Source organism: Scyliorhinus canicula, chromosome 7 (genome assembly GCF_902713615.1).
Source record: "Scyliorhinus canicula chromosome 7, sScyCan1.1, whole genome shotgun sequence".
In the NCBI taxonomy this organism is placed as follows: Eukaryota; Metazoa; Chordata; class Chondrichthyes; order Carcharhiniformes; family Scyliorhinidae; genus Scyliorhinus; species Scyliorhinus canicula.
In genome coordinates, this window is record NC_052152.1 from 61,676,162 (window position 1) to 61,698,787 (window position 22,626).

General features: G+C 46.8%; 1 protein-coding gene across 2 annotated transcripts in view; it reads left to right on the forward strand.

Annotated features, from left to right (window-relative positions):
* The window catches only part of srpx (sushi-repeat containing protein X-linked), an 83,080-nt gene that overhangs the window by 6,986 nt on the left and 53,468 nt on the right, over positions 1-22,626 (forward strand). For both annotated transcript variants that reach the window (XM_038802145.1, XM_038802143.1), the window contains one exon: positions 6,845-6,916. In XM_038802145.1, the coding sequence (XP_038658073.1) occupies positions 6,845-6,916 (72 nt within the window). The remainder of the gene's footprint in view (positions 1-6,844; positions 6,917-22,626) is intronic.

Consider the following 22,626-nt stretch of genomic DNA (forward strand, 5'->3'; position numbering starts at 1 on the left):
ATCTTTGATCTGGGAAGCCTTCATGACTAATTGAAACCTCACTGGTTTGCTCCAACTTCTAAGCATTTTCCAAAATGTCTTGAGGTAAACTGGTTCCTCCAAAGGAGCCATTATAATCCTAGGTGTGAGGACCTTCCAGATCTTCACCATCCCAGCAACACAATAAAACTTCTCCTTTGAACTGTAACTATCTCGGTTTGAATTGTGCTGCTGGGTCACCAGTTTCTCAATCAGATGTTTCCATTGATCTAAATTTAAAATTCAATTTCCAGAACTAAAAGTTATGCCTCTCAAACACATGAATTGCGAAACTAGACAGTTTCATAATTTAAAACAAGGCTTGACCACTTGTGATCAAGACTAAAATCTCTCATTTCCAGTTTCTGAATTCTGAGCCCAATTTTAAAGCCTCTTGGACTGAAGTCACCACTTTCACCATAGGCTGGGGCTACATTTTGGGCTATTCTTGTTCTCTATGTCTCAGCTTCTTGCTGAGCCATTAGGAGCCTTTGTATTTAAGCATACTGGTAATATTAAGAATATATCATAGGCTGCTTTTGCATTACTGTATTCTATTTGCCTCATTAATGCTTCAACATTGTTTTCCAAAAGCACTTGTACCAACCCCAAAATAAAACGTAAACCCCATCAGTGCCAGATTAGCTATAGATATGATCACAAAGCATATTTAAATAATGACTATTTAGTGCATTTATTTCCATCCTTGCTGCATACCAAGTCATTTTTTCATGAGTGATTTTTTGTTTTTTAATTTGCAAGACAGCACCTCCAATGCTTCCAAAATGTTGCATTAAAAGGTTTGGCTTAGAATGATTATATCCTCAAATGTTATTTCAGCACTGACATAGAAAAAAGGGTTGCCACCATTCCTGCCTCACTTGCTGACCTATATTGGTTCATAAGACCAGAAGACGTAGGAACAGAATTAGGCACATCGAGTCTGCTTCACCATTCAATCATGGCTGATATTTTTCTCATCCCCATTCTCCTGTTTTCTCTCTACCTATCTCTGTGTTAAAGACACTCAGTGACTTGGCCTCCACAGCCTTCTGCAGCAAAGAGTTCCATCGATTCACCACCCTCTGGCTGAAGAAATTTCTCCTCATCTATGTTTCAAAGGATCGTCCCTTTAGTCTGAGGCTGTGCCCTTTGGTTCTAGTTTTTCCTACTAGTGTAAACATCCTCTCCACATTCACCCTATCCAGGCCTCGCTACATCCTATAAGTTTCAATAAGACCCCAATCCTTCTAAACTCCAATGAGTACAGTCCCAGAGCCCTCAACCGCTCCTCATATGAAAAGCTCTTCATTCCAGGGATGATTCTTGTGAACATCCTCTGGACCCTTTCCAAGGCCAACACATCCTTCCTTAGATAAGGGGCCCAAAACTGTTCATAATACTCCAAATGGGGTTTCAATAGACCCTTATACAGCTTCCTGTATTCTAGCCCTCTCAACATGACTTCTAACATTGCATTTACCTTCCTAACTACCGACTCAACCTGCACGTTAACTTTAAGAGAATCTTGAACTAGGACTCTGAACTAAATCCCTTTGTGCTTCTGATTTCACAAGTATTTCCCCATTTAGAAAATAGTCTATGGGCGGAATTCTCCGCTCCCGGGAAAAATCGGGAAGGTCGTTGTGAACTCGGCCGAGTTTCACGACGGCCTCGGAGGCCGCTCCTCTCACCTTATTCACCTCCACCTGGGGGGCTAGGAGCGGCGCTCCGTTATTTTCGGCCGCCGGGCCTTGACGCTTGCGTCAAGGCGGCGCGCCGAGAATGATGCGACGGCGGCACCTATGTGACGTCAGCCGCGCATGCGCAGGTTGGCCGGCTCCAACCCGCGCATGCGCGGCTGACGTCACGACGGCTGACGGCTCAAACCCGCGCATGCGCGGTGGCCGTCTTCCCTCCGCTGCCCCGCGAGACGTGGTGGCTTGATCTTGCAGGGCGGCGGAGGGGAAAGAGTGCGTCACTTTGAGACTCCGGCTCAACGATCGGTGGGCACCGATCGCGGGCCAGTCTCCTCCCGAGCACGGCCGTGGTGCTCACTCCCCTCTCTGCCCCCCCACAAGCTTCAAACGGGCCTTTGGCGCCCATGTTCATGACGGCAGCGACCAGGTGTGGTTGCCGCCATCGTGAACCGGTCGCGAACGGCAGGCCGCTCGACCCATTCGGGCCGGAGAATCGCCGGTCGGCGTGAAAAACGGCGAGTGCCGATTCTTCCGAGCGGTGGGTGGGAGAATCGAAGGGGGTGTCAGGGGGGCGTGAAATGAGTCGGAGCGGAGAATCGCGCCCTATGCCTCCATTCCTCCGTCCAAAGTGCATAACCTCACACTTTTTCACATTTGCCACTTCTTTGCCCACTCTCCCAGCCTGTCCAAATCCTTCTGCAGCCCCCCGCTTCCTCAATACTACCTGCCCCTCCGGGTGCAACAACTCAATTTTAAAAATTCTGATCCTTGCGTTCATCCAGGGATTCACCCCTCTTCACTGTAACTTCTTCCAATCGCAGCCCTTTTAGATCTCTGCACTCCTCCGCTTCTGGTCTTCTGTGTATGCTGAATCCCAGCCCCTCCATCATTTGTCTTGTTTATAAGCTCTGCAATTACTCCTCCAAAAGCGCTCTGCCTCTCCACTTCTGTATCCACCTTTAAGATGCTTCTTAAAACCTACCTGTTTGTCCCAGCTTTTGGTCACCTGATCTAATATCTTGCAACGTGCATTGGTTTATAATTTTGTGATAATCGCTTTTATGAAGCACCTTTGGATGTTTCCCTTCACTGAAGCTGCGATATAATACACGCTTTTCATACCTTTGGCCAAGGTTTGGAGTCTTTCCATAAAGTCTCTGTGTGAAAACTGCAGTGCCTCCATCTGGGAGAACTCTTGTGTACTATTCCAAATGACTGGGTTGTTATAATTCCTTCTCCGAAAGAAGCCAAGCCAGCTGTCCAACTTTATGTCACTAGTTTTAGATATTCTGGCACCCAGAATAATATGGGAGAATTCCAAATGGAAGTTTCCCAGGACACTTTCTCAGTAAGATCCAAGTTTTGGAGTGTGGCAAGTTCCAAGGAGTAGATATTCTGCCAGATGAATCTGAAGATCTGTGCCTCCACGCCAGGCGATTACAGATGATTATAGTCCCAGATGTGCGGAACTATAGAATCTCCAACAATAGAATCTGTTGTTGCCAATATGAAATGTGACTTTCGAAGTTTGCATTCACTCATTAATGCCTGAAGATAATTTATTCCGCCACAAGAACCAAGGTTAGAACTCATTTTAACAATGACAGGGCTCGCTTTAACGAAGATATCTAAAATAATTTATTACCGCATAGATTTTTATACTGCTTTTGCCATAGAAGAGACAGCAGCTGCCAGTTCAAATATTTTTAAAGCTGGAATAAATACATTTAGCTTGGAGAAAAAGCCATTTGAGTAACAGCTTGTAATGGGTGGCCTTGGACTTGGAATACTGAACTTAATGAATGAAATGTCTCTTAAGAGAGTGACACTGTAAATGAATGCTAACTTCTGTATTTCTCAACTTCTCACCAGCAATTGTTTATACTTGTATTTATGGACCTACCATATTCTTACTGTATTTAACTACGTAGTTCAGGGGAACATACCCTCAATCCCTAAATTCTTTGGGCATGAGTTAAGGTTCCCTCTTCCCCAACTCCAAATCCTGGAACTGTTCCAACTATGTTTTCTCCTGATCCATATACATGGTTACACATCTGCTTTTTCTAATACATTTTGAAATAAGACTATACAAGTCTGATTTTTGGCAATAGGTACTAAATATTGCCATAACTTATAAAGTCTTCAGATGCATAAAAAAAATTCACGATTATGTGTTTAGTCTCTACATGAACTTCATTGCCACTATGCTTTTTTAAATACATAATTTAGTTCTGCTGATTTACTGTTAATACTTTTTAAACTTCTGAGTGCTCAGAAAATACTCCAGTGTGGTACTGACGGAGGGCTGCAATATGGTGCCAATTTTCAGATGAGACGCTAAACTAATTCCCCAGCTGGCACTATTTCAAAGAAGATTGGAAGGAATTCTTTTTTAATTTTTGCAATTAAGGGGCAATTTAGCGTGGTTAATCCATCTAACCCACACATCTTTGGGTTGTGGGAGTGAGACCCACGCAGACACGGGGAGAATGTGCAAACTTCACACACCTAGGGCCAGGATCAAACCTGTTTCCTCGGCGCCATGAGGCAGTCATGCTAACCACTGCACCACTGTATGACCCTCAAGTAGAGGGAATTCTACCTGACGGTGTGGAGTTTGTATGCTCTCCCAGTGTCTGCGGGGATGTCCTCCGAGTGCTCCGGCTTCCTCCCACAGTCCAAAGACGTGCAGCTTAGTTGGATTGGCCAATGTGTGGGGTTTTGGGAATAGGCGGGGGAGTGGGCCTAGGTAGAATGCCCTTTCGGAGGGTTGGTGCAGACTCTGCGGGCCGAATGGTCTTCTACACTTGGGTTTCTATGGGTTATAACAGCAACACATTTCAACCGCATTTTGTTGGCTTTGAAGCACTTTTGCGACATTGTGAGGTTGTGAAAAGAGCTGCATAAATGCATATAAATGGCACAGTCCAATCCATAATAAACTACTCCTGGAAAGCAGTTGATCATTTGATTCCCAGATGTTGTGAAAGGGTCAGATTTATAAGTATTAAACCATCTGTCACTAACTTTTAAGAGCAAAGTGGATTTCCAGGCCTCACTGAACTTCTAAACGACTTGAATTTATATAGCACAGCAAAACGTCTTGAGGTGTGCTTAATAGGAGCGTCATCAAACAAAGTATGACACGAAGCTGCATAGAGCAGATGACCAAAATCTTGATCAGAAAAGTAGGTTTTAAGGAGAGTCTAAAAGGAGGATGTCTAAAAGCAGAAAAGCCAAAATTGGAGAAATAGAAGAAACTTGAAGGAGCTGGCAAAGATTACGGACATAGGGAAGGCTGAGACCATGGGAGGGTTAGAAAGCAAGAATGATCATTTTAAAATGCATGCTGCATTATGTAATTTCTGATATTCTGATGCTAAGTAAAATTATCTCTTTAATGCTGTTCAGGCTAATTGCTGTTAATAAGCACTGCATGAGATCAAAGTAAGTGTTTCTCGAGCATCAGGTAGTAATGCGGCTTTTTAGAAATACAAATAAAATCGATGGGTGGCATGGTGGCACAATGGTTAGCACTGCTGCCCCGCAGCAGCAGGGACCTGGGTTCAATTCTGACCTCGGGTGACAGTCTGTATGGAGTTTGCACGATCTCCCCGTGTCTGTGTGGGTTTCCTCTGGGTCCTCCGGTTTCCTCCCACAGTCCAAAGGTGGCTAGATGGATTGACCATGCTAAATTGTCCTTTAGATTCCAAATGGTTAGCTGAGTTTACTGGATTACAGGGATAGGATGAGGTTGTGGACGGTAGGTAAGTTGCTATTTCCAAGGGTTCGTGCAGACTTGATGGACCAAATGGCCTCCTTCTGCACTGTATAGATTCTGTGATAGGAAGAAAGGGTCAAGAGTTATACCATTTAGTCCCTCAAGCCCAACATTCATTAAGACGATGGTTAATCTGGGTCCTAACTCTTTGGGCCTTTGCCCCATATTCCTTAATATCTTTAATTTCCACAAATCAATATCAATTTCAGATTAAAAATTAAAAATTGATCCAGCATGGATTTCCTTTTCAGTGGAGAGTGGCAAACGTTCCCCAACCCCTTGGCCTGAATAATCAGGATGGTGAGCATTTTTATTTATCAAATTGTAGTCAGAGTGTCGCTTGCAGTGGCTTCTCTTCCCCTGCTCCCAAATCACTACCTCTGGGGTTCACATCTATCCATGGCTCTCTGCTAATTCTCATCTATGTGCTGACCCTTGGCAACATCATCTGAGAGTACATTTTTTGTTTTCACGGGTACACATATGGCAGCATCACTGGTACCTCCCCACCAGCTCTCTCAACTCCCTCACTGTTTCTAATTGATCAGACTGCTTGTCTGGCATTCTGCGCTGATGATCAGCCATTTCCTCCAATTGATTATTGACAAGATCAATGCCGTTATCTGCGGTCCCTCCTGCAAACACCGCCGTTCTCCCTGGCAACTGTCTGAAATTGTAACTGACTCTTTGCAAACTTGGCGTCATATTTTAATCCGAGATGTGATTTCAGCCACACATCTGTACTATCACTAAGACCACCTATTTCCATCACTGTAGTATCACCTACTCTCTCCCTGCTCAACTGTTGCTTTGATACCTCTAGACTTAGCTATTGTAGAGCACTCCTGACCAGCCTCCCACATTCATTCCTTGATAAAGTTGAAATCATCAAAACTCTGCTGCTCATGTCTTAACGTGCACCAAGTCAAATTGACCCAAACCCCTGTGTTTGCTAATCTGCATTGACTCCTGGTTAAGTGACATTAACATTCTCACCCTGTGGCCTCACCCCTCCGATCACCATTTCCTCCAGATAGGGCCGAGACAGGGTGCTCTTTAGCGGGTCGGTGCAGACGCGATAGGCCGAATGGCTTCCTTCTGCACTGTTGGAATTTTATGGTTCTAGGTGGGAGAGAATGCTTGGTATGACCCTGCATCATGTTTGCTTCTAATAATTACATTTACAAAACAATCTATTGGATACGAAACTAAGTGGGATATCCTGAGGACATGAAAGGGGTTTTATAAATGCACATTTATTCTTTCATTCATGTTGGTAGTAATGCACATGATTGCGAATGAGATTGTTTTGTCCTGTTTTAGTTTCTATTTTGTGTTGTAGGATCTGGATACTCCCCACTAGAAGATGATGAAGATGCTAATGCAAAAGAAGCACGTTATGCTAGATATGAAGGTGAATGGTTTATTTACATGTTAATAAATAACTTGAAAGGAGTTGAGTCCTTTTCAGTTCACAGCGATCATACTGGTTCTAGTGTGCACCGACTGATTCGAATTTGGCTTCCACTAGAGCTGAAGAGCTCACCAAATTTCAATCCATCCATCTAATGCCATGCCATTCATTTAATCCATCTAATACCATATTCAGCTTGCTTTCTTGCAGTCCTGAAACACAGGACATTTTAGTAATCATGAACTCTTTGTTAGCGGGAATGAGTCCGAAAGAGTCACTCGACACTTGGGTCTGCTCCAAACGTCAACCAGTTTATTGTTCTAACACCGGCAGCGAGCAAGTTGCTGGGCACACCCTGCGCTTCTCCACTGAACAAAGCAAATCATCAATTTTTATACAGTTATATAGCTTATTGTGGCTGGACACAATCCAATCGTAACAATTATAGATTACATATATTACTTGTAGATCCAATTCAATTAGTTACCAGGCATGATGGAGCTGCATGATCAGCTCATGGACAGATAGAGGCCTCCTCATGATGTTTTCCAAACCCCTTATCAACTGTCCTTGGGACTTGCTTATACATCACAAGCTCAACACTCCCTTATCTTAATCTCGCGAACTGGTCCCATTGTTAACAGTTTCTCAGAAGCAGCTGCCTGGGGTGGTTGATAAGGGAAGTTCTGCTAAATTAGCTATTTTTGTGTGTAAACTGACCCTCTGCAAGAATGTGGCCAAGTCAGCGAGCTAAACCCCATGAAGCCTCACAAGCTGTTATACTTCATTTTTAACTAGGAAAATGAAATGAAAAATTGTTTATTGTCACAAGTAGGCTTCAAATGAAGTTACTGTGAAAAGCCCCTAGTCGCTACATTCTGGCGCCTGTTCGGGGAGGCTGGTAGGATTATACATTATTCGTATAACCTCGAAAACAATATGTATTCAGAAATGATATACATTCTATATACATGTATATATATTGCAGGTGTCTCTGCTCTGGGCCAATTTCACACTCTTGCCTGTCTCTCTCACAGGAACTTGTAATTCAATTTGGTGTGATATTTCAAACTTGTTAGCAGTTTCAGTCAGAAGCTTTGCAAACCTTTAAACCTATAGGAGAAACATAGAATTACTGTAGATTGGATACATATTTATCAGTTGATTATTGCCAAAAATGAATTTGGATCCACATCAAAAAAATGGCAGAAACATGGCCTATTAGCCAGCTCAGTTGGTGATTAGAATAGGATCACAGAACCAGGAATACAGTTGTGTCCTCTCTGAATGGAGATGCTATGATGAAGATGGGTTGATAGAGCAGATAACTGTTGTTGTTCCAGTTGAGATCAACTTAAGATAGCACAGTTTCATGTCATGAAGCTGGATTGAATATTGTAGAGATTTGGACTTGTACTAAACCCCAGAGTAATACATTTCTTGTTGAGGAATAACAATATTGGCAAAAAAGACAATCACTAAAGCAAACCAACAACATTTATTGGATGTGACGGATGCCTGGTCAGCTCTCAACAGTCGCTAAGAGATTGAACCAGATGCCGTAACCTTTTAATGTTTTATGATGGAGGGAAAAGATTAATTCATTCTAGGAGTGATAAAATAAGAAATAGGGCTTGGTATTTTATAAACAAACTTTATTAGAACAAAAGAAAAAAACAATATTTAAACTTTTACTTCAGCTCTAACACGCACAGATCAAATGCAATTTCTTAACCTTAACACACTAGTTCTCATTAAACATCACTTTAAATAACCATGCCATCCTCATGCCATTTACTCAGACAGGGCAAGGCAATACTTGCATTTACAAAACAATTTTTCTGCTGTTGGGGACATTTGTTCAGAAGCCTTTTCCAAGCCTGATTCGGCGGCAAATGTCATGACTGCTCTGGTCGATTTCCACAGTCTTCTGCCTGTTACTGTTCAGAACAGATTATTTCTCTCTCTCTCTCTAAGCTCCCCCCACACCCTCAAACTAAGGTTCTCCACTATACAGCAGCTAATCACAGGGTAAGAAAACATTAAAATGTTTATTTTGAAAGGAGCACTTATAAAATTGATCAATATAATAAAAAGCATTAATACTACAATATATAAGGGTGCGTAGAGATATCCTTAAAATATACTGTTAAAGTTATTTGCCAATGTAAAAGTCATTGGATGTGACAAACAAGTACCTGATCTCACCTTCAAAGGAAAGAATGGTCCACCCGTAACAGGTTCAGGACCAGCCATGGTCCATGTCTGGCCAACCTTCACAAATGGGACATTAGTGTCAGCCTCCTATGTGCCTGTGGGAGAGAGCAAACTATACACTACATGATAGAAGAATATCCAATCCACTGACTCGGCAGAGGCCTATCCGCACTCAAAACAGCAGGACTGGAAGAAACTGCTTGGCTTAGGGAATTTGCATTCACTAAATAAATCAAACACCTTTCTCAAAAAATGTTTTGTCTGAGACCTGGTCTCCATAATTCAGTGCCAGCGATATCTGATCATGTCAAATAATGCACTGTCTGAAATTGAGAGATGCAAAAGTCAACTGACATCCAAGGTATCCGTGTGTGTTAAAACAATTACAAATAATTTGTGCTGAATTGGAATTTATCATTTACACAACTGGATCTCAAGACAGACTGATGATTTTGTGCACAAATTACCAGTATGATTGTTAAAACACTGCTTTTGGAAAATTGTAATGTTTTAACATATAAAAGCTGTGATAAATTATAGCATGACCATTCAATCAGTGATTATTTGTTTGGCAACTTTATGTATACAAGCATGAATACAAGCATGAACTTGTATTTCAGATTACCAATGAAAGATATTTTGGAATGTAGTTTGATCCGAGGAAAACAGGATTTTAGACTTGAGAGATAAGTGGCTTTTTAGATATAACTTTACATTCTGAAATAGCTATCCATAATATTGATAGCACAAATAAGCTTTTTAAAAAAATACCTAAAATGAAGTATTTTGCAAAAATACCAAGCTTAATCTGGTAATGCCAATAGAGCTAATTGCTGCAAGCCTCTGTAGTTACGGTTTCTTTCCATATAGCTTGGCAGTTCGACTTGCATGCTGTTGCTTACGCTTCAATTGCCCATGTCAGATTGTTGGATTTTGTATCCAAAGCTCATGTAATGAGCTGCCTCTGATCATGGACACCGGCCTGCTTATGGTGCAATATTGATATCAAATCAGTGATTTCTTCCTTCTCGCAGCCAGAAAAACAAAATCTATTTTAAGGATTAAATCATCAAAATGGCATCACAGTAAACCATGTGAAGCCTGAATTAATGAAGATTTGTTTGGAGAGAGAGAACAAAGAAAACAATTCTCATTTTATAGGACCAGGAACACAAATGAGGAACTTCGGGACATGGGCAGCATTTGATTGAGCCAGTGCTAGTCATGTGAAGCTTAGTGCAATCTCATGTATGAGTAAAGTATGTTATTATGCAACTTTCATTTCATTCGAGATATTTTTTTAAAAAATAATTTTTATTGAAATGTTTTGAAAAATGTATAACAACAGAACAATAATAATAATAACAATAATAAACACCCCCCGGCACCCATAACAACGCATATAACGAACCCCCCCCCCAACCCAGTAAACAACAAAATAAATAAACAATCATTAAATTGACATAAACAATCCCCCCCCCCCCGGGTTGCTGCTGCTGCTGACCTAGTTCCTTATCGTTGAGCCACAAAGTCGAGGAAAGGCTTCCACCGCCTAAAGAACCCCTGTACCGACCCCCTCAGGGCGAATTTGACCCTCTCCAGCTTAATGAATCCCGCCATGTCATTGATCCAGGCCTCCACGCTCGGAGGTCTCGCATCTTTCCATTGTAACAAGATCCTCTGCCGGGCTACTAGGGACGGAAAGGCCAAAACACCGGCCTCTTTCGCCTCCTGCGCTCCCGGCTCCACCCCAATCCCAAATATCGCGAGTCCCCAGCCTAGTTTGACCCTGGATCCTACCACCCTCGACACCGTCCTTGCTACCCCCTTCCAGAATTCCTCCAGTGCCGGGCATGCCCAAAACATATGGGCATGGTTTGCTGGGCTCCCCGAACACCTGATGCATCTGTCCTCACCCCCAAACACCTGCTCATCCTCGCCCCGGACATATGGGCCCTGTGCAGTACCTTGAACTGGATGAGGCCAAGCCTCGCACATGAAGAGGACGAATTCACCCTCTCCAGGGCGTCCACCCATGTCCCCTCCTCAATCTGCTCCCCCAGCTTCACTTCCCACTTAGCCTTCAGCTCCTCTACCGAAGCCGCCTCCACCTCCTGGTAGATGTCAGACACCTTCCCATCCCCTACCCACACCCCCGAAAGCACCCTATCTCTTACCCCCCGCGGGGGCAGCAAAGGGAACCCTTCCACCTGCCTCCTAGCAAACGCCTTAACCTGAAGGTACCTGAACATATTCCCTGGGGGGAGCTCAAACTTCTCCTCCAGCTCACCCAGGCTCGCAAACCTCCCGTCAATGAACAGGTCTCCCAACTTCCTAATGCCCGCCCTGTGCCACCCCAGGAACCCGCCATCAATGTTCCCTGAGACAAACCGGTGGTTCCCCCGCAGCGGGGCCTCCACCGAGCCCCCCACTTCCCCCCTGTGTCGCCTCCACTGCCCCCAAATCTTGAGGGTAGCCGCCACCACCGGGCTCGTAGTGTACCTCATTGGAGGGAGCGGCAACGGCACCGTTTCCAGTGCCTTCGGGCTCGTGCCTCCACAGGACGCCATCTCCATCCATTTCCATGCTGCCCCCTCCTCATCCATTACCCACTTACGTACCATCGAGATGTTAGCCGCCCAATAGTACCCCGAGAGATTGGGCAGCGTCAGCCCCCCTCTATCCCTGCCCCGCTCCAAAAAGACCCTCCTTACCCTCGGAGTCCCGTGCGCCCAAACAAATCCCGTGATGCTGCTGTTCACCCTCCTAAAAAAGGCCCTCGGAATAAAAATGGGGAGGCACTGAAACAAAAACAAAAACCTCGGGAGCACCGAAATTTTCACGGACTGTACTCTACGCGCCAACGACAGCGGCAGCATGTCCTACCTCATAAACTCCTCCATCTGCGCCACCAACCTAGTAAAATTAAGCTTATGCAAAGTCCCCCAACTCCTAGCCACCTGAACCCCCAGGTACCTAAAAGTCCTCACTGCCCTTTTTAGCGGGAGCCTACCAATCCCCTCCTCCTGATCTCCCGGGTGTACAACAAACAGCTCGCCCTTGCCCAGGTCAACTTGTAGCCCGAGAAACTCCCAGACTCAGCAAGAATCTCCGTCACCTCCGGCATTCCCTCCACCAGGTCTGCTACATACAGCAACAAGTCGTCTGCATACAGCGACACTCAGTGCTCCTCCCCACCCCGCACCAGACCCCTCCACCTCCCCACCCCGCACCAGACCCCTCCACCTCCCCACCCCGCACCAGACCCCTCCACCTCCCCACCCCGCACCAGACCCCTCCACCTCCCCGACTCCCTGGACGCCATGGCCAGAGGCTCAATTGCCAACGCAAAAAGCCAGGGGGCACCCCGCCTCGTCCCACGGTAGAGCCTGAAGTACTCGGACCTCCTCCCGTTTGTCACTACACTCGCTATCGGGGCCTCGTACAGCAACCTCACCCATTTAATAAACCCCACCCCAAACCTGAACCTCTCTAACACCTCCCACAAGTACCCCACACAACCCTGTCAAAGGCTTTCTCCGCATCCAATGCCACCACAATCTCCGCCTCTCCTTTTGCCGCTGGCATCATTATCACATTTAGCAGCCTTCGCACGTTAGTGTCAGCTGCCTCCCCTTCACAAAACCCATCTGATCTTCTTGTATCACCCCCGGCACACAGTCCTCTATTCTTGTGGCCAAGATCTTCGCCAGCAACTTGACGGCCACATTCAGCAATGAAATTGGCCTATATGATCCACACTGCAAGGGGTCCTTATCCCGCTTCAGGATCAGGGAAATCGGCGCCCGTGACATCGTTGGGGGCAAAACACCCCCCTCCCATGCCTCGTTAAAGGTCCGAACCAACAGGGAGCCCAACAGGTCCGCGTATTTCTTCTAAAATTCAACCGGGAACCCATCCGGTCCCGGCGCCTTCCCCGACTGCATGTGGTCAATCCCTCTAACTAGCTCCTCCAACTCGATCGGCACCCCCCCCCCGTCCCTCCACCTGCTCCTCCTGTACCCTGGGAAATCGCAGCCTGTCCAAAAAGCTCTCCATTTCTCCCCCCCCCCCCCCCCCCCCCCCCCCACCGGCGGCTCCAACCAGTACAGTTCCCTGTAGAAGTCCCTAAAGACCCCATTGACCTTTGCCCCCTGCCGCACCACATTCCCACCCCTATCCTTCACTCCACCAATCTCCCTAGCCGCGTCCCGCTTGCGAAGCTGATGCGCCAGCATCCTGCTCGCCTTCTCTCCATACTCGTAGATCGCTCCCTGCGCCTTCCTCCGCTGTGTCTCCGCCTTTCTGCTGGTCAATAAATCAAACTTGGCCTGCAGGCTACGCCGCTCCCCCAGCAATCCCTCCTCCGGGGCCTCCGCACACCACCTATCTACACTCAACAGCTCCCCCACCAGTCTCTCCCTCTCCCCCCTCTCCCTATGGGCTCGGATGGAGATCAGCTCCCCCCTAATCACTGCCTTCAGAGCCTCCCACACCATCCCCACCCGGACCTCCCCAGTATCATTGACCTCGAGGTACCTCTCGATACATCCCCGGACCCTCCTGCACACCTCATCAGCCAACAACTCCACGTCCAGACGCCAAAGCGGGCGCTGGTCCCGCACCTCCCCCATCTCCAGATCCACCCAATGCGGAGCATGGTCCGAAATCGCTATAGCCGAATATTCGGCATCCTCCACCCTCGGGACCAGCCCCCTACTCAGGACAAAGAAATCAATACGGGAATAAACCCTGTGCACGTGGGAGAAATAAAGAGTACTCCCGAGCCCTCGGCCTCCCAAACCTCCAGGAATCCACCCCTCCCATCTGGTCCATAAACCCCCTCAGCACTTTGGCCGCCGCCGGTCTCCTACCCGTCCTATAACTAGAACGATCCAGTAGGGGATCCAGCACCATATTGAAGTGTCCCGTCCCGTCCCGTCCCCCCCCCACCCCCATGATCAGGCCCCCCACCTCCAGGTCAGGAATGCGGCCCAACATACGCCTCATGAAACCAGCATCATCCCAATTTGGGGCATACACATCTACCAACACCAACCTCTCCCCCTGCAGCTTACCGCTCGCCATCACATATCTGCCGCTACTATCAGCCACCACCTTAGACATCTCAAACGCCACCCACTTCCCCACCAGGATTGGCACCCTCCGGTTCTTCGCGTCGAGCCCTGAATGGAAAACCTGCCCCACCCACCCCTTCCTCAGACGAACCTGGTCCGCCACCTTCAGGTGAGTCTCCTGGAGCATCGCCACGTCCGCCTTCAGCCCCTTCAGGTGCAAAAACACCCGGGCCCGCTTAACCGGCCCATACAACTCCCTCACGTTCCACGTGATCAGCCGGATCGGGGGCACCCCCCCCCTCTCCGTCGACTAGCCATAGCCCATCGACTGCTCGCCCCTGGCCAGCAACCCCCACTCGGCTCGTTTCCCACGTTGATAGAACCTCACCCCGACCCACACCAGCTCCTCTCTGGCCAATCCAGCAGCAACCTTTCATCTTCCCCCCCCCCCCCCCCCCAAGGCTAGGGCCCCTCCTAGCTGCGACGCTTCCTCCATAATACTTCCGTGAGCCAGCTGACTTCTGCTGACCCCGGCAGCTCCCGCCCTAACTCTGACCCCTCCCGATATGGGGGTCACCCCTGCAGCAGCTCCTTGGCACCGCTACAGCGTGGGAAAATGGAACTGATATCCACACCCCTTGCCTCCAGCTCCACCCCCCTCGTCCTGCAGCGCGGGAAACCAGAGGAAAGCCCGCGCTTTCCCACTGCCCCACCCCACCCCCTCAACGCAGCTCCCAAATAGCAGTCCCAACCCATCCACCAACCCCGTACAAATAATAACAGAACAACCACGGACCCCAACACCCCCCTTAAAACACATAACCATAACCAACATTATCCGAAACCGGAAAAAAAACCAAACAGAATAACCAGCAACAGCATAAACAGTGATACAAAAAAACCCCACAGCCCCCAATCCCTAGTTCGAGTCCAACCTTTCAGCCTGCACAAAGGCCCACGCCTCCTCCGGGGACTCAAAATAGTAATGCCGGTCCTTGTAGGTGACCCACAAGCGTGCAGGCGGCAGCATGCCGAATTTCACCGGCTTGCTGTGGAGCACCGCCTTCGTCCGGTTGAACCCGGCCCTCCGCTTAGCCACCTCCGCACTCCAGTCCTGGTAGACGCTCACTACCGAATTCTCCCACTTGCTGCTCCTCACCTTCTTGGCCATCGCAGCACACACTCCCGGACACTGAACCGATGGAACCGCACCAGCACCGCCCGCGGGGGTTCATTCGCCTTAGGCCGCCTGGCCAGTACTCTGTGGGCCCCCTCCAGCTCCAGGGGCAGATGGTAGGATCCTGCCCACACCAGCGAGTTCAACATCACGGCCACTTTGGCCGGCAGGTCCGACCCCTCCAGCCCCTCCGCAAGGCCCAGGATGCGCAAGTTCTTCCTCCTTGATCGAAACTCCATCTCCTCGAAACGATCTTGCCACTTTCCCCACGAGGGCCGAAACCTCCTCCCCGCGCTCAGAGGCCAGCTGCTGCACCTCAGGTATCGCTGCACCCTGGGTTGTCTGGGTCTCCAGCAGCTTACTTGTCGTAACCTTCAGGGATTCCAGCAACTCCCCTTTCAGCTCCGTAAAATAGCGCAGAAGGGCCGCCTGCTGCTCCTCCGCCCACTGCCTCCACTCCTCAGGGGCTCCACCGGCTGCCATTTTGTCTACCTTCCCCCGCTTTTCCAGGGGAGCTGCTGCCATTTTTCTCCTCGCCCCACTCCGGGTCCGCACCATAAATCCTGGGGGGTTTTGCTCCAGACCCCTTTACACACCGGGAATCGTCGAATCAGTGCCGTTTGGGGCCCTTAAAAGAGCCCACAAGTCCTATAAAAGCGGGAGCTGCCGAACGTGCGGCTTAGCTCCGCATAGCCGCAACCGGAAGTCCTTCATTCGAGATATTGAAAGTAACGGGAAAAACATTACATGCAGAGATATAACTAAAGCTATGAATGTTGGGTAAAACAGATGATCTCTTCCAAAGGTGGTTCTTAAAATTATGAGTAAGATATTGGCCCCAAATTTGCTGGAGCTAGTCATTTCGAATTGAATTGAATAGTATGATTTGATTTTTGTTCCCCCCCCCCCCCCCCCCCCCCGCCTCGCCTTTCAGTCCCAATTAATTTTGTGCCAAAATAGCTAGAATTTGTGGGTTATTAACTGTGTCTGGGATCTTGGTCAATGATAGGACCGATAGTCTAGCTCCTTAACCAATTTAATTTAAGCATTGAAGATGAAACGGAGAAGGAAATGGAGGTAAATTAGAACCAAATTAGATACAGAAAGAGAAATAAAGCGAATTAAAGAAAGATTGGTTTGAGATGGAGAAAATAAAATATATTCCCAGCCCTCTGGGAACTACTTGCAGAAACTACCTGTTTGGTACAGTGGTTAGCACTGCTGCCTCACAGGGCTAGGGACCCAAGTTCGATTCCCACCTTGGGTGACCGTGTGGAATTTACACATTTTCCCCATGTCTGTGTGGGTTTCTTCTGGGTGCTCCGGTTTACTCGCACAGCACAAATTTGTGCAGGTTAACACTAGTCTCTAGTCTCTTAGTGTCCAAAGATGTACAGGTTAGGTTGAGTTACAGGGATAGGGCATGGGAATGGCTTTGGGTAGGGTGCTCTTTCAGAGGTTCAGGCCAAATAGCCTCCTTCTGCACTGTAAGTATTCTATAGATTCCATGAATTCTATGAAATGAGGCTCCACAGTTCCAAATGTACCCGTTCTGGGCTTGTGAGATATATAGCTTTGCTGGACCATTTATGTCGTGAAAAAACAGTTGTAGCTTTCAGCAGATTTAATTTGTAATTATGGAGCAAATCCAGCAGTATTTTGAAACGCATGAGTAGATTAACTATGAGGTCCGATTTTTTTGTCGTACTTTGGACTGCTTCCTTTTCTGTTGGATCACATCAGTCGACAACCTTGATCCTGTTGGCAACATGTTGAGATGGACCTCAGCTTGCCACCCTCATTATTACTGGTTATTGTAATGATCTGTACATACATCTGCACATACACCAGGCAGATGTAACAGCCACAGCATCACTAGAGAGCAGCATCAGAGACGGGTATAAAGGGTCCAGCTCAAGGGAGGATCCGCCTCTTTCAGAAGCACAAGGCTAGTGAGCAGCAGCAGACAGGGACAGCTCAGCATAGGCAGCTTACCTTAGCTTCACTGGTCATACCTCTTGATTGTATTATATCTAGTTAAGCTCTGGAAACAGAACAAACCCATTAAATACAGTATTTTTGTTAACTGGAAGTCTACAATCTTTATTCAGACTTAGAGAATAACATAGTTATTACTGGTAAGAACCACCTTCATAGAATACTACAGTGCAGAAGGAGGTCAATCGGCCCACCGAGTCCGCATCGACCCTTCGAAAGAGCACCCCACCCAGGGGCAATTCAGCATGGCCAATCAGCTTAACCTGCACCTCTTCGGACTTTGGGAGGAAACCCAGAGAAAACACATGCAGACGTGAGGAGAATGTGCAAACTCCACACAGTCACCCAAGGTCTGAATCGAACGCGGGTCCCTGGCGCAGTGAGGCAGCAGTGCTAACCACTGTGCCACCATGCCTACCACTTCATAATGTTACCATTCTTTTTGAAATCTGTGTGCACAAGCGCACAGAATCATTACAAGTGTAAGTGAATATATTAAAGATGTGCTTAAATGTGCTGTACACAATGTGAAAGATGTAACCACAGTGAACTCATTAGTGCTCCAGATGAGATAATGGCCTTCACACCCAAACACTCCTAAGTGTTGCCTGGTGGCCTGCCTCATTGTGCAAGCACCCATAGGGAACCTCTTTCAGACTGCAGTCTCCGTATCTCTGCATGGGCAGCCATGATCACAGTGATGCACTTCTTCATTCGCAGTCCTGGAGCTCCCACTGCCTCAGGAAACTCAGCATCAGATGTGTGAACATTTGGTAGAATTTCTAAAAAGTGTGCCCCAAGAGATGACTCCTGAGGCCCCCTGTTCCTGCCCACTTGGAGCATCATTGCGACTTCCCTCTCTCAGATACCTCTTCCTGCACTCTGATGTAGTGCCCCTGTGCCACAGACTCCACACGCATGCAATATCCCTCTGATGTGTTGGTATCTGAATTGACAGAGGGTGGGCTAGTCAGATGTGACACCGCCTCCTCAGATGTCTCTTCTCCCTCTTTCCGGAAGGATGATGTGCCTGGGGAGGGTGAGGAAGCAGAACTGGGACCTGGACACGAGACTTATTTAGGTACATCTTATCTCATTGTGAAAGCACAGTGTGATGCACAGCATGACCTGTATTCATGCTTGCTTTGCCCTTATGGTCCAATCCCATTGTTGTAGTCCCTCTCATGCCAACTTTCCATTGTGCTCTTTGAACTGATACCATGACCTCTACCATTGCCATCATGTGCTGAGGTGATTTAATACTACCTTTTATCTACTTCAAATGGTGATTCACCATCACCAACAGACAGCTGTTCAGGCACTCTGGCAATCTTCATGATCATCTGTTTCACAGGATGGATGCACCTCAGCCAGGCTGACCCCAGTCTGGAACATCTTCATGGTATCTTTTTCGTCTTTTTGATCTCCAAAGACATTTATATTAGCCTGATATATAGTACATGGAGGGAAATGTCTCTTCAGTGCATCAGTGCTTATTCCCATGTGTTGTGTGTGCATAATGTAGCCATCTAAGATGGCCACCTGCAAAAGGATCATGGGAATTATGGCCAACCCAGGACTCAGACAGATACAGAGCCTCTGTGTATCTAAAACACAGTTAATCAGACCTGATCGAAACCCCCGTGCGTTTGCATTTTAAAGGTTCATTTTCCCAGGACAATAGAACTTCAATCAAGCAACCGGTACAGCCACAGACTGATCAGCGCCACTCCCCTTACTCAGAAAGCCCAACTGCCAAGGTCAATGACTGCTAAGGACCCGCCCAGCCACCAAGGCACCCACCCCTTTATTGGCCAAAATCGAAGACAGTGATCAGAGCCCTGTCGAACTATTGGGTCCAAGGTTAAGGACCACCCCAAAGAGCACAAAATCCCAGAGGAATAAAAGAGAGCACAGCCATGTGTTCTGTCTCTTTTGGATCCGGCCTGTGCCAACACAATTGTAGCAGGAATAGCCAGCCAAGTTCAAGACCAACGATCGTACCTGACGGATGAGCCCAGCAGAGACAGAGCCACTTTCTTTGAACCAGCCAAGTGAAATCCAGATAAAGGCTTTATCCATTTGCACAGTGCCGGTTGCCCTTAAGTTAAGTATAGGTTATTGTAGCTGATAGGTGCAGTTTAACTCGTAGTAAATATTGTGTTTGCATGTGGAGATAATTCTTGTGTGTGTAAATAAACCATCTTTTGAACTAACTAACTGGTTGTGTGGTCATTTGATCAATATAAGCGAAGGTTTACTAAGATAAATAGAAATACCCACAATATTGGCGACGCTGTTGGGACCGAAACAGAGCAACATTATTGGTGTCACTGGGTGGGCAAAACACCAACAATCTACATGAGTGGTGTACACAAATAGGCGTCAGCGCTGAAGTAATGCTGAAGTAGAGGTATCTGTGTCGCACCTGAGCTGCACTGTGCAGGTGTAATCCTTTCGTTAAGTTCTGTGTCGATGAGCCAAGCTGCTCACCTTTCCCGAACACAACATGTCATTCAATCTTTTCCTGCAATGAATCCAGGAGCAGTGATGGTCCCCTGCTATGCTCACCACAGACAATATTTGAATCCAGGCTTTATTGGTTGCTGCAGCAGTATTACTATGGACAGCAGGATGGAGGGCTGTTCTCTTTTAGAGTTCCTTCACCAAAACATCAAGGTCCTGGTCAGAAAATCATGTAACAGCTGGATCCAAAACTTCCTCCACATCTCCTCAGTGTGACATTGGATAAAAATGTAAGGTGAAAACGGTTGTGAACCATTCAGATTACACTGCTGTCATTCACTTTTGTGTGCTTACATGCACGAACCATTTTCGCCACATCATCAATAACTAGTACGGTTTTGTGGAGGAAATAGCTCTGTGCAAATGCTTGGATCCATGTATGTTGCGGTTGTGACTCTACGAGGGCATGTTATGCTCTGTGACTGACAGCCCTACTCATTTCCTCCCTCTTAATCACAATGTACCATGACAGTGTGTAGCAATGAGGGACCTGGTCAACGACCAACAGTGTGGACACATGCTCCTGGATGGATGGCAAGAATGCTGGGATAATGGGAATAGCACTGTTCATCTACCATCTACCCATTTAGTTTTGGCAGCCAACTACATGACTGCATTATATCTGTAGCAGGTCGTAGTGGTAAGATGATGCCATCCCTATAGGTGTGGCCATGTTTTCAGTGGTTCAGTACACTGATTAGCGACAATGACAATTCTCCCACAGGGTAAGCCCATAATGGGCCATCTGATCTATGGTCAGCTAAGAGTTGGACAATGTTTAGAGCTTTGGCACTCACCTGACCAGGCAATCACATCTCTGAGACACAAGGACTTCAACAATGATGACCTACCTCTCAAATAGGTTTTTCTGAGGGCCTGCTTTTTATCTATGCCCAAATCCACACTGGGCTGTCTCCAACCACACACTACTTCCAGGGTCCCCATTCCGACTGCTATTTTGGTCTGCCCCCAGACTGAAAATCGGAAGCTTTGGCAGCCATTTTTGAAGGTTTGAGTTTGTGGAGCTGGGAATTTTCCCATCTCTGCCCACCCAACCAGGGAGTGAAAACATGGACATGTGTGTTTTTTTTCCAAATATTTTTTATTCTCCTTTTTAACATTTTCTCCCAAATTTACACCCAACAATAAACAATAATCAGTGACGAATGTAATGTCAATCCCCATATCAATAATCCCATCCTCCCACCAAACCTCAGACACTGGCCCGCATGCTAACATAAACAAATGACAAAAAGGAATCAGGAATCACCCATAGTCACCATTAACACATATAGTCCCCTTCCCCCCAACCTTCCCAGCCCTCAACCCCTCTAATGTTTGATGTGATCCAGTTCTCCAAAGTGCATAATGAATAACGCCTATGAATTGTAGAACCCCTCCATCCTTCCCCTCAGTTCACATTTGACCTTTTCAAGCGTTAAGAATTCCAGCAGGTCACCACGCCAGGGCACAGGGTGGAGAGGTTGATCTCCACACTAACAGGATCCACCTTCAGGCGATCAACGAGGCTACAACATCTGCCTCCGCGCCCGTTTCCAACCCCGGATGGTCTGACACCCCGAATATGGCCTCCCGAGGGCTCGGGTCCAGTTTCACGTGCACCACTTCAGAGATTACCCGTAAAAAACCCCCTTCCAATAATCCTCCAGCTTTGGACATTCATTTTAACCACCTGTACCCGGCCCGCCCATAAGGGAGACCATTGGACCTTTGTGTTTATAAATCATGATAGAATATATAATAGAAAGGACGAACGCTTGAAGGACTTGGCTGCTACTTGCTCTCTGTCACAGCCGTATCCAGCCGCTACTGTTGCTGTTTACCTTACCTTCTGGTATTTTTCTTGGCCAATCACATCACTGCCGCACTAATGTCCAACATTAGAATTGATTCCATGATTGGACAACATTTGTTGAACGATCTTGCGTGTGCTCAGAATTACACTGACAACCAATTTAAGATTATCCTTTTTGCAGTGCGGCTCACTTGTTGGAAGCTACAGATATTAATACACTGGGCCCTGTTCTTTGGAGACCGAAGACAAAGTAAACACATTGTGCCTGTTTCAACTCAACAAAATAGATGACAGCCATTATCTGGTTCATTCATCAGGGCAAGGCTTTGACCAATCAAGAGTCAACATGCCTGGTTTGAATTTAAACAAAACTTGTCAGTTAACTGTCAGTCATCAGTTAACTGGAACATTGTCCATGGCAATGCCTCTATCAATCAGAGTTCACTTGCCAACCAATCAGCACTCTTCTCATGAAGTATAAATTGTTGTTTCCTGGTGTTATGTATTTATATTGTGTCTTTGTAGCTGCAGTAAGCATTGTGTATTAAGTGACATCACGGGTCGCTAATGCAGGAAACTGTCAGCTTAAGAAGCAGCCAGATTGAAGAAGAACACCTCATAAATAAAGCTCTGTTAGTTTTTGATCCTCAGTGTTTTCTAGTGTCAGTTCTCCACAATACACAACACCCGTGCATTGGTTTTCTTAAGAATTGTCCTGATGAATGTAAGATGAAAAGCATCAATAACATGTCTTTTTGCAGCAATACTCAAAGTTTTTGTACTACCAAATTACTGTTTGAAGTGATTATGTCATTAATCAACATTAACGACAGTGATGGCATGTTTTGTTTACCAACGGGATATGGAAATTGCAAACAATGTTTATTCTTCCACAGTG